Genomic DNA, 13429 nt, shown 5'->3' with positions numbered 1-13429 from the left:
TAGCCAGTTTATTCCATTTCCTGTGAGTCAGTTCTCTTTGAAATTCCATATATTCTCCAGCTTCCAACTCCACCCGTCTTTCAGCAACTATTTGGCGGGGCTCCAACTCAGTATATCGCTGCTGCTTAGTTTTGGTCATGAATCTGCTTCTATCCAGACGGATTGAAGCCACAGTTGACTGAGTAGGTTCCTCAGTTTCAGACTCATGTGGAGGAGGATTTGAAGAAGCAGCCTCCTTCCTCTTCTTACTAGCTGGGATCTCATGAGTGGGTCTCGATTTTCCCATCTGCAATTCATTTAAAAACAATGGCAAACCACAAGTGTTAGGTAAAAGTTAAATAATTCATTTAACACAAGGAACTATGACTCTCTGTTGTCCATCCGCTCAGCGCCTCAAAATCGCTGAGCGCCTTTGAAAAGGATGTGTTTCTGACCTCTTTCCGCTCAGCGCTTTGAAAGCGCTGAGCGCCTTGAGCACTGGGTTTCTGCCCCTAATCCGCTCAGCGCCTCAAAAGCGCTGAGCGCCTTACTCCAGGTTTGAAAAATTAGGGTTCTCTGTATTTGAAAAAAATCTGGAATTTTCTGGGTTGCTTGAGAACCCTAGTTCATGAAAACTTTTCTCAACTTCAAATTTTTGAAAGACAATCAAGGAAAAGCAGCAGAATTTGAAATCCTAGAGCATGCATTGTACAATTATCAAACAGCCACACAACTATACACAGGATGTGAACCCTAACACAAACTTTAACCCCAAACATGTATTGTTGAACGAGACCACTGGGATAACAAAATTTAACCCCAAAATGGTGAGAGCAGAACAAGAATCAAACCCTAAACCTATCAAAGCTGAGGGCTATTGCCCATAGAGGGGTGAGAGTGGACATACCTTGAACCAGAGTAGTCTCGTTGTACACAGGAAAATCAACCACAAAATCGAAAAAATTAGAGAGCAAATGCGTGAAGGGGAATAATAAGAACGCGTGCCAAGAGCAGTTACAAGTAGTGGGATGTAGAAGTGGAAGAATGGGAATAGGCAGTTCTTACTCCTTGGGCCATTGGGTTTTATGTTTTAATACCTTTTAAGTAAGGCCCATGCCCGACACTCATCCGCTCAGCGCTTGGGAAGCGCTGAGCTGTTTAGCTCCAGAGAGCTCATCTTCCCCAAGGCGCTGAGCGCCTAAAATCCGCTGAGCCATTTGGCTCCAGAGAGCTCCAGGTTTTTTTTTTCTCATTTCCAGGCGCTGAGCGCCTTCCAAGCGCTGAGCGCTTTACCTCCAGAGGCCAATTCAAATCTAAGGCGCTGAGCCACTCCAAGGCGCTGAGCGCCTGTCCTCCAGGGACTCATCTGGTTTACTTACTGATATAAGGGGCTGAGCGCCTCTGAGTGGCTGAGCCACTGAGTCCTGGATCAGAAATTCTGGTTTCTAAATTTAACTAAGTGTTGATCCAGGATTCCTAAAATTCTTCTTCTACATAATTTTGTAGCAAACAAACATCAAACATCAAGGGAGAATGTATGATATCAAACAAGCATACAAGCAAGTTACTAAGTTTTAAATCCTACTTACTCCTAAGTACTAACATAAAATCAAATCAACATGCAAAAAGTGAATAATCAAAGCCAAATTCAAAACATATTCACTGGGTTGCCTCCCAGAAAGCGCTTCTTTATTGTCATTAGCTTGACACTCCTTCAAGTCATGGATCATTTAAATGAGCAACTGTGATGAGTTTCTCAACCTCACCACCCAAGTATGGCTTAATTCTCTGACCATTCACCATCCAAGACCTTCCAGAATTTGGCTCTTCCAACTCCACTGCCCCATATGGTTTGACTGATTTGATCACAAAGGGGCCTGACCATTTGGATTTGAGCTTTCCAGGGAATAATCTCAACCTGGAATTGAACAATAACACCTGTTGGCCTGGTTGGAAATTTCTCTGGACAATCTTCCTGTCATGGTAAGACTTGACTTTGTTCTTATAAATCCGGGAAGATTCATATGCTTGTAACCTCATTTCTTCAAGCTCATGTAGCTGGAGCTTCCTTTTTTCACCTGAGGCCTTCAAATCAAAATTCAAAGTTTTCAAGGCCCAATAGGCCTTATGTTCCAACTCAACTGGTAGATGGCAGACCTTCCCATACACAAGCTGGAATGGAGATAGTCCAATTGGAGTCTTGTATGCTGTCCTGTAGGCCCACAATGTATCATCCAATTTCACAGCCCAATCCTTCCTTGAGCTGGCTACAGTTTTTTCTAAGATCCTCTTTAACTCCCTATTGGAAACCTCTGCCTGTCCATTTGTCTGAGGATGGTAAGGTGTAGCTACTTTGTGCCTCACACCATAGTGCTCTAACAACTTCTTCAACTGTGTGTTGCAGAAATGAGAACCACCATCACTTATGAGCACTCTCGGTGTTCCAAATCTGGTAAAGATGTTCTTTTTCAAAAACTTGATCACCGTTCGTGCATCAGCTTTCTGAGTCGCTACAGCTTCCACCCACTTGGAAACATAATCCACAGCAACCAGAATGTACTCATTGGAATAAGATGATGGAAGGGGTCCTACAAAGTCAATTCCCCAGCAGTCAAAAACCTCAACTTCAAGGATATTCTGCAATGGTAATTCATGTCTCTTGGAAATTCCTCCAGTTCTCTGACACTTATCACAATTCTTGCAGTGTTCATGAGAATCCTTAAAGATAGAAGGCCAGTAAAATCCAGACTGAAGAATCTTTGCTGCTGTGCGATCTCCATTGTAATGACCTCCATAAGGTGAATTGTGGCAGTGCCACAAAATATCCCTGATCTCTGCACCTGAAACACATCTTCTCAACAAACCATCAGCACCAATCTTAAATAAATAAGGATCATCCCATACATAGTAAGTGGAATCCTTGAAGAATTTCTTTCTCTGTTGCCAATTAAGATCTTCTGGAATGACCCCGGCTGCTTTAAAATTTGCCATATCAGCAAACCAAGGTCTTTCCTGCACAGAGAATAACTTTTCATCTGGAAATTCTTCATGGATAGCACTCTCTAGTATGGTCACCTCTTCATTTTCTAATCTTGATAGGTGATCTGCGATGTGATTCTCACAGCCTTTCTTATCCTTTATCTCTAAATCAAATTCCTGTAACAACAAAATCCATCTTATCAACCTGGGCTTGGAATCAGATTTAGTTAGCAAATACTTAATAGCTGCATGGTCAGTGAATATAGTAATTTTTGAACCAATCAAATAAGAACGAAATTTCTCAAGTGCATATACTATTGCAAGTAACTCTTTCTCTGTGGTTGCATAATTCATTTGAGTCTCATTTAAAACTTTACTTGCATAGTGTATGACATGAAAAATTTTGTTTTTTCTTTGACCCAGCACAGCACCCACTGCATAATCACTAGCATCACACATTAACTCAAAATCAAAATTCCAATCTGGGCTAGTAATTATGGGTGCTGAACACAACTTTTGCTTTAAGAGTGAAAAGGCAGACAAGCAATTATCATCAAATTTAAACTTAACATCCTTCACAAGGAGATTGCTGAGCGGTTTAGCGATCTTTGAGAAATCTTTGATGAACCGCCTATAAAATCCAGCATGTCCAAGAAAACTTCTAATTCCTTTCACATTTGATGGTGGAGGAAGCTTAGAAATGACCTCAACCTTAGCTGGATCCACCTCAATACCTTTCTCAGAAACTTTGTGGCCAAGCACTATTCCTTCAGTCACCATAAAATGACACTTCTCCCAATTAAGAACCAGATTTGTTTCTACGCACCTCCTCAGTACCATGTTGAGATTCTCCAAACATGAATCAAATGATGATCCAAACACTGAGAAATCATCCATGAAAATCTCAATACATTTTTCAACAAGATCAGAGAATATGGCCAACATGCACCTCTGAAACGTGGCTGGTGCGTTACATAATCCAAATGGCATCTTTCTATATGCAAAAACGCCAAAAGGACATGTGAATGCTGTCTTTTCCTGGTCCTTCGGGTCAACTGCTATCTGATTATACCCAGAATAACCGTCCAAGAAGCAATAGAAAACCTGACCCGCCAACCTCTCTAGCATCTGGTCCATGAAGGGCAATGGAAAGTGATCCTTCCTTGTGGCCTGGTTCAGCTTCCGATAATCAATACACATCCGCCAACCAGTGACTGTCCTTGTAGGAATTAATTCGTTCCTGTCATTCATCACCACCGTCATGCCTCCCTTCTTAGGTACCACCTGAACAGGACTAACCCATGCACTGTCAGAAATAGGGTAAATCATTCCAGCTTCAAGTAACTTAATCACTTCCTTTCTGACAACCTCCTTCATTGTTGGATTGAGGCGCCTTTGAGGTTGTGCTACAGGTCTATAATCCTGTTCCATCAAGATTCTGTGCATGCAGTATGAAGGACTAATACCTTTAAGATCAGACAATGTCCATCCAATAGCCCCTTCATTCGCTTTTAAAACCTCAACTAACTTCATTTCCTCCTCCGAAGATAAAGAATTGCTAATTATAACTGGTTTTCCACCATTTGCCTCTAAAAACACATATTTGAGATGGCTTGGCAATTGCTTCAATTCTAGCTGCTGAGGTTGAGACTTGTCCCCTTTGTTTAACTCTTGTACACTTGCAGGATTAGTAGAAACCTCCTTGGCTTTGTCTAACTCCTCCAGACATTTCTGAATTTCTCTTTCTTCTTCATCATTAATTTCACTGACCACACTCATCAATGCCTTCTCCAATGGTGTAGCTACTGAGAAATTTCTTTGAGCTTCCAAACACAGCTCATCAATCACATCCACTCTGAAACAACCTGCCTTATCACTTGGATGCTTCATGGCCTCAAAGACATCAAAGTTCACTTCATCATCCTGAACTCTAACCTTGAGTTTCCCATCATCAACATCAATAATAACTTTGGCTGTCTTCATGAATGGTCGTCCCAAAATAAGAGGAACCTTAGAATCTTCCTCCATATCCATGACAACAAAATCTACTGGGAACCAAAACTTATCAACTTTTACTAAGAGGTCTTCAACAACACCATGAGGATACTTGATGGACCTGTCAGCCAACTGCAGAGTCATTCTAGTAGGTCTCACCTCCACCTCACCTATCCTCTGTAGCATTGACAAAGGCATCAGATTGATACTAGCTCCTAAGTCCAACAATGCCTTCCCCACAGAAACATTTCCAATAGTGACTGGCAGAGTAAAACTCCCTGGATCTCTAGACTTTTGTGGAAGTGACTTCTGAATTATAGCACTGCAACCTGCCTCTAACTCCACTGTTCCATCTTCACTCAACTTTCTCTTCTTTGTCAAAAGATCTTTCATAAATCTTGCATAAGATGGCATCTGTTCCAAGGCCTCTGCAAAAGGTATGTTGATCTGTAACCTCTTGATTATATCAAGGAACCTTGCAAACTGGCGTTCCTTGTCTTTCTTTGACGGAGCATGTGGGTAAGGTAGATTCTTCACTGGAGGAGGCCTAATGACTTCTTTCCCTTTCTTCTTTCTCTCCTCCCTCACATCTCCATCTCTCCTCTCATTTTTTTCACTCTCTTTTTTATTATTTTCTTTTTTTTCTTCCTCTTTATTCAACTCCACCTCTTTCTCACTTTCTAACTCAACTACACTCTTTTTCTCTTCTTCCCCAACACTACTGTCTCTCAAATTGTCACCAATCCCCTTACCTATCACAGTGCCTCTCCTTGTTGTAATTGACTGACACTGCTCCTTCGGATTGACCTGTGTATTGGCGGAAAAATTTTTATTTTGTTGATCTGCCAACTGCTTGGCTAGCTGCCCTACTTGAACCTCCAGATTTCTGATAGACGCTTCAGTGTTCTTCTGATTAGTTGTGGAAACCTGCATAAATTGTGTAAGAGCCTCCTCCATTTTTGACAACCTATCAGGCTGATAAGAAGACTGATTTTGATATGGCTTTTGTGGGGGCTGCCTTTGTGAAGGCCCTGCTTCTTGTTTCCACCCAGAATACTGATTCTGATTACTCCTCCAGCCTTGATTCTGATTATAATTACCAGAGAAATTCCCTTGCCTTCCTGGATTGCTCATGTAATTAACTTCCTCCTCCTGTTCTGATTCAGAGACAGAGCAATGCCCATTTGGATGATCACCTGCACAAAAATCACATCTCATTACCTGCTGAGAGCGTGAAGATGACCCTACTTGCAGTTTGGACATCTGCTTCTTTATCTCTTCCATTTGCTGAGAAAGAAGCTTATTCTGGGCCAGGATTGCATTTTGGGTATCCAATTCCAGAATTCCCCTTTTTGAAGGCTGGCTCCTATCATGATGAGCTTGGTAGTCACTGGCTGCTAAAGCATCAATAATGGTAATTGCTTCCTCAGAATCCTTCATCATCATTGAACCACCTGCAGAAGCATCCAATAACATCTTTGTCTGTGGTCTTAACCCATTACAGAACATATTAAGTTGTGCCACATCATCAAACCCATGATTCGGGCATTTCCTCAGCAAGGATTTATATCTCTCCCAAACTTCACACAAAGGCTCATTAGCACCTTGAGAGAATGTTGCAATTGCTGATTTGGCACTTATATATCTGGAAGGAGGGAAGAATCTTGCCAAAAACTTCCTTTCTACATCCTCCCATCTGGTTAAGCTCTGATTCGGATGGGCCTGCAACCATGTCTTGGCTTTACCTGTCAAAGAGAAAGGAAACAATCGCAAATAAACTGCTTCTTCATCTTCTCCAGGTACACCCATAGTACCAATAAGCTCATAGAAAGTAGACAGATGTGTGTAGGGATCTTCATGGTCCATTCCTGCAAATTGATTGGCAGTGATGAGAGATAATAATGCTGGCTTCATCTCCACTCCCTTGGTTGGTCTAGCTATACTGGAGAAATGCCTAGGTCCCAACTGATGATTGTATTCTCCTAAGAGTCTCCTTGGTTGATGATGAGGTCTGTCACCACCACCCTGTCCTTCCTCAGCCATTGATTCAGAAATAGAGTGTTGAGCTGCAACTGAAGTGGAAGTACCCTCCTGTTCCTGTCTCTCCTGTTCAAGCTTCCTTTGTCGCCTTCTTATACAATTATTTTTCCTGGCTGTTTTCTCAATTTCTGGATCAAATAGCAACTGCTCAGCAGGAATCTTTCCTCGCATACAAAGACTAACTTAAACAGAAAAGTTAGAACAACAGGTAAAGAATATATTCACACAATAAAAGCTAAGAAATATATACAATAAGATCCAACTAATACAATAGAAATCACAACTATCTTGACACAAGTCCCCGGCAACGGCGCCAAGAAACTTGTTCGGATTTTTAATAGGCAAGCGCACCCAAGTCTCTGTAGTATAAATAAAAGGTTGTCGAACCTCAGGGACTTGTGAGATAACTCAGATTTCTATGATATTAATGGATACTTATAATGTGAAAACTGGAATAATTGCACATGTTCAGGTTTTTATGGATGATTTTCCAAATTTAAAAGGAAACCACAAGGTAAGTTGATTTGAAGAAAAACAGATATAAGAAACAGTTGGGATTTGACTTCATCAATCTCCCTCCTATGCATTCCTATTGATTCTTTTCAAAAGTTCCATTACCCATTGTCATTAAGTTCACTAAATTCATTCCAACCCAATCCCTTGGCATAAGAAATTCTAAGATATCTAACTTAATGAATGATCCCTCACTTCATTTAGTTAAACATCCCGCGTTAAGAACTAGAACTTGAAATAACTATTAATCTCAAGACCATTCCTGGATCTCAAAACTAATAGGTGATTCGTTCCAAGTCTAGGCTTGCAAAACGTCTTCCGACCGAATCCCAAACCCCAAAAGCATGGATAAGTGATCAGTTTATCAAAGCATTAAGAACAGGAAGAAATCACTAACATCAAGTAATGGATGATATATATATATGAATCAAAGAGAATACATAGGAGTTTGATGATTACATCTATCCCAACCCTGGAGATTAGCTCTCCATATTACAAGAAATCACCAAAACCCAGGTTGAGAGGTAGAAGAAGAAGAAGATCCCTTGAAGATTCGCGTTCCCACGAGCTCCAGAGCACTCTGTTTCTCTCCCCCCTCTGTTTCTTTTCTTTCGTGCAGCCTAATTCCCCCTTTTCTCTCTCCTCCTTTTAATATATATGAAAACAGGGTAACACTAAAAAGATAAATCCGCTCAGCGCCTTGGAACGGCTGAGCGGATTGGGAATTCTTCACCCTGAAGAAATCTCAATGGCTGAGCGCCTTAGATCCGCTGAGCGCTTTAGAGGCAGAGAGCACCCCTTGTTCCTGGATGAAATCCGCTGAGCGGATTTGAGTGGCTGAGCGGATTTGAGGCAGAGAGCACTCCTTCTCCAGCACAAGCTAATCCGCTGGGCGCTTTAGAATGGATGAGCCAGTCTTCTCCAGGTTCCAAAACCTACAAAATGCACACCAAAATGGATCAAAAGCTTCATCATTCCATGTACTTGCACAATCAAAATACCTCTTTGATTCTAAGCATATATAGATCAAAATAATGTTGATATGTACACAAAATGTGCTAGATAAGTGTCTCAAATGGTTGTTAAATCAAGCTTAATTAGACACTTATCAACAACATATCAATATTTTATCCAACCAACCCAAAGTTTTCAATATTGACAAAATTTTGACTGTGTTAGGTCAGTTCCACCACAAGTTAAGAGGAATCCACAGAGGCCCAAAACACAACCAAGGAAAGATGACACTAAAAAAATTGTTCAAATTAACAAGCTAAAAATAAAATGTTGTTGTCCAATGCAAAGGTTTGGACATCAAGGCATAATTAGAAAAGATGCAAAAGAAGAAAAAGAAAGAAAAAAAGGTTAGAGCAGCAGTTGTTTGAACTAAAAATGTTGATGTTGAAGCAACACAAGAAGAAGCACAAGTTCCACATGAAGTAGCAACCTAATAAGCTAAAATATATTTGTCCGAATCTGCCTCAAATTCTAAACACTCTCAAAGTTAGGATGTGAGTCATGGACTGTCACCAATTCAATACATCCCAACTCCATGGCTTAACCAACAATGAAGTGAAGACCACACTTTAGTGTAATTGGGAAAAATTTGAGTTCAAAATTTACTGGATATTTACACAACTATTTTTTGTAAAAAAAAATAATTGGTTTATTTATTTTTCTGTGTTATGTTTAATACAATTTTTATTATGTAATTTAAGCTCAAATTTTAGTTTTGTTATTATGTTTTTATGGATTCTATTATTAGATAATTTAAGCTTAAATTTCAATAATGTTATTATGTTTTTTTGAGTTATGTTATCATGTAATTTAATCTCAAAATTCTCAAAAATATATGAAACTCGTGTTCTTTAATGCGTATGCAATTATGGTCGACACTTACATGTTATTTTGTTAATATCCAATTGTGTTTTATCATCTCATTATTTTACCTCTTAGAATATAATTCTCATGGGTTCATATCTTTCAAGCCAATGAATGACACTTAAATTTAACTAAGTAAAATAAGAAGCATAAAGTTCTTCCTCACATCTATCAGTTTTACAATTCATTAAACATAGTAGAAGCACCCATATTTGATTAACGCATCCATGCTTTAGATCTTTCAGAATGACAACTTATTTTGATAAACTCAAAATTTAATAATTTAGAGTTTATAATCTTAAATCTGTATCTAAAACAGACAAAGAAATTAAGGATGACTAACACACAAAAAATCAACTATAGAAAATCCTACGAAATCCAACAACAACCTCCTATTTTAATTAGAGCACCCATAGCCATAATATTTAAACATGACGAAGTGTTCATTGTTGATTGGAAAGTAACAAAACTTTGCATTATGGTCCATATTAGGTGATTAGGAGAAAGAACAACCAACTAAGAGAGAGAATAGGTACAATAACTAACTATTGACTAGTCATAAAAAAAACTTTCAAGAATCGATTGGTCATCTCTACCATCTTTTAGAGACCAAATTAGGTGTTTAATTAATTATGAAAGGATAATGTTGCTACAATTTTTTATTTCATGGTATTAATTATTGTTTTGAAGTATTCAATTGTTTTATGTCCAAATATTTTGTTATAAAATATAAATATTAAATCATTTTTTTATTATCAAGAATAATGATAGAGGGGTGACACCCTTATGACTACTGAATAAGAAGCCAATGACATGCTAATCTTTGAACCAAGCAGCATTTTTCCACTTAGTGATTAGTCAAAGTTCAACAATGTTTAATTTGACCCAAGACTTTACTTGTCGATTTGAGGGCCAACATAGACCCACCATAGAAATTTCACCTATGCCACCAAGAGATCTCCTTGAGTAGATATGTCCACCAAAGTAGGATTTTATGGTTGCATGGGATGTCGAACTCATGTCATGGGAATTGCACGTTTGGGCTGAATCTTGTACCATTTATGTTAACCCACAAAAGTTAACGACTTTTGATTTTGGTATCAATGCGTATATTTAATTTTATTCGTTACAACAAATAAATAAAAAGAAAAGAATGCAATGATCGGATGATTTAAATAAAAAAGGTAGAAAAGTTTATACAAAAACAAAACTTCCTATAATCATATCTTTAAACATTTCATAAACTCTAAAAAAATGGTAATTTTTTAGGGAAAAAAATAATGTTTTCTAAGAAAATTGAAAATACTGTGCACTTTGAAGAAGAAAGTGAAAATAAAGAAAATAAAATAAATGAAAAGAGGAAAAATTAGAAAGTAAGATAATATTTTAGGATCAAATTCTATGAACCTTTTTTTCTATGTTTGTAGTTTTTTTCGCCCTTTTGTACCATTCTTAAGTGGTTTGTGTAACACTATATATTTTCCTAATAATTATTGTTTTATTGTTGAAAAAACTAGAATAATTTATGAATTCTCATGAGTTTTAGGAGTTTAGAAGTTTTTTTGAGAAAAGGTCAAGTTTGACATGTAGGATAAGGTATATAAGGTTTTTTTTTTAAAACTTAAGCTTCATAAATTTATTCTTGAAAAAACTTGAAGAGGTAGTCTAGAGAAAGGAGCTTTGGAACCATAAGTGACCTTACTTCCTTCTGATTCCATAATTGATCTTTGATCCCTTCCTCGAAGTTGATTAAAGTTGTAGTGTTGAGATTCCAACTTAGAGATCTTCGATTAGGAGTTATAAGGTGTCATGTGACGCTTCCCAAAGGCTCTCGCTTCTTCCTTCTTCTCTAATTCTTGTGGGTTTAGAAGTAAGGGAAACTAGATCACCATTTTTTGTTTATCTATGTTAATGTGCTTGAATTTATCTAAATTTGTTGTTATGTTGATGATTACGAAGTGAAAATGTCATGAGTGAAGTTTGGTGTTTTGGAAGCATGTCAGGGTGAATTTGGTGATTTTCAACCAATTTGAAGTTGCATGTTGCTATCGTGGTGGGAAATAAGTTATTGATGATGAATGGATGTGTTTTGTTGCATTGCATGCTTGGATTCTTCTGAGTTTCAAGTGGTTTAAGCCAATTCATGAATCTATCAAGTGCAAAATTCATCATCGCATCAAGTGCAACTTTAAAACGGTACGTGATGCATGCCAGAGGCTTTTTGTCTCACTAACATCAACCGTGGGATTGGTAGCATTAGGCATGAGTTCGAGGAGAACTCACTAACTTGATCACATTAGATGTGGGTTGAATGGCGTCGGGCGTGGATGCCCTAAAAACTCTTTGACTTGCTGACGTTGGACCCTAGTTAAGTAGCATCAGGTGTGAGCAAGATAAAGACTCTCTGCCTAGACAACATTGGATGTTAATGTAGTGGCGTTGGACATGAGTTAAGGAAAAACTCTATCTAAACAAGGTTGGACGCGGGTTTTGACCACGCCAAGCGTGATAGCCATAGGGGCTCTAATCTCATTCACGTCAGGCATAGGTTGGCATTAGGCGTAAACAAGTTAGAGGATCTTTGTTGTATTTCACGCTTAACATGGGGAGAATGGCCCCAACGTGGGTTACCTAATGAATGTGTGTTGAATGATTGACTAAGTGTAGGACACGAATATATTGTTGAACATCTATCATGTTGTATGATGTTAGTTTTTTATACATTGATCTCGTATAATGTATATTGATGGTTGAAATGTTAAGGTGGTGGTGTTAAGAATGATTAAGTCATTACATTGTGTTGCGTTGATTGACTTAGGACCAAAGGAGAAAGTGTTTTAAAAGTTGAATATCCCGTTGTGAGGATATTGTGTTGTGGTGCTCTAAGAGGCTAATTGTTGAAAACTCTTCTTAAGAATTTGACTTTTGAAGTGGATAGATGATTCTCCTCTGGAATCTTAGTTGATGAGGTATGCGGACAAAGGTCGAGTCATATTGCCTATAAAGTGACCATAGTATAAGGATTAAGTCGAGGTATACTAATTATAAAGAAACTAAACATTGATTCATGTGGGGCCAGGTCGAGCCATATGTATACAAAGCGGCCAAATAAAGTAAGGTACAAGGTCGATAGCCAAAATCCCTAGCTAAGTACTAGAAAGGTTGTAGTATTTGAAGAGTAGTCAACAAGGTAATCTCATATGAGACTTAGTTATGCATGCTAAGATTGTGGTAAATCCACACCCAAGTTGTCCTATCCTGACAAGAATATTATACCACTAGTGCAAAAATTAGATTTAAAATCGGAGTTTTAAGATCGGTTACAAGATAACCGATCTTAAAAGTGACGCGGTGGAAATTTTGTAAATAATATGAACACTTTTAAGATTGGTTATTTTATGATCGATCTTAAAAGGTATGTCTGACACAACTTTTAAGATCAGTTACAAAAGAACCGATCTTAAAAGTTATGTTACAAGTGCTACTTTTAAAATCGGTTATTTCAGAATCGATTTTGTATGTAGTATATAAAATCGGTTCTTAAATAATCGATTTTAAAAGTATCGTCAGAAACCTTTTATATTTCCCTCCATTCTCATTCTCTTTAATCTTTTCCTCCATTCCTTTTTTTACTCTCTAGCGCTCTCATTTTCTAAAGTCTCTAATAAGGTAAATTTCGTTGTCGTTTTCATTTTCATTTTCGTCTTCTCACGCTCTTCTTATGTCTCTTTTCGTTTTCTCATCTTCTCTTGTCTCTATTTTCGTTGTAGGTTCATTTTGAGTAAATTTAGAATCTGGAACGACCCGTTCTGCAAGGAAAATGGCATGTTCTTCAAGGAGAACGGCCTGTTCTGCAAGGAGAATGACCCGTTCTTCAGGGAGAACGACCCGTACTGTAAGGAGTACGGGCCGTTCTGATGTCCCGTTCCACACTTTCTTTTTAGCCCTTTTTAACAACCTGGAATGGCTCGTTCCAATTTAATTTTTTTCGGAGACAAGACTTTTAAGATCGATTATAAAACAACCGATCTTAAAAGTTAACTTT

At 38.2% G+C, this 13429-nt stretch overlaps 1 protein-coding gene across 1 annotated transcript; it reads right to left on the bottom strand.

Annotated features, from left to right (window-relative positions):
- Positions 1–1693: 1693 nt before the first annotated feature.
- Positions 1694–7164, bottom strand: LOC109815506 (uncharacterized). The gene has a single exon (XM_020380254.2). The coding sequence runs from the start codon at positions 7162–7164 to the stop codon at positions 1699–1701; it is 5466 nt and encodes a 1821-aa protein (XP_020235843.2). The 3' UTR covers positions 1694–1698.
- Between the last annotated feature and the right edge of the window lie 6265 nt (positions 7165–13429).

This window comes from Cajanus cajan, chromosome 5 (assembly GCF_000230855.2).
Source record: "Cajanus cajan strain Asha chromosome 5, NIPB_CcT2T_4, whole genome shotgun sequence".
NCBI classification, from domain to species: Eukaryota; Viridiplantae; Streptophyta; class Magnoliopsida; order Fabales; family Fabaceae; genus Cajanus; species Cajanus cajan.
The sequence above is the reverse complement of the archived record's forward strand: the minus strand, read 5'-3'. Positions and strand labels throughout refer to the sequence as shown.

Bases quoted from the DNA above. Each gene is read 5' to 3' on its own strand.
- LOC109815506 (XM_020380254.2), bottom strand. From the start codon at position 7,164: ATGCGAGGAAAGATTCCTGCTGAGCAGTTGCTATTTGATCCAGAAATT.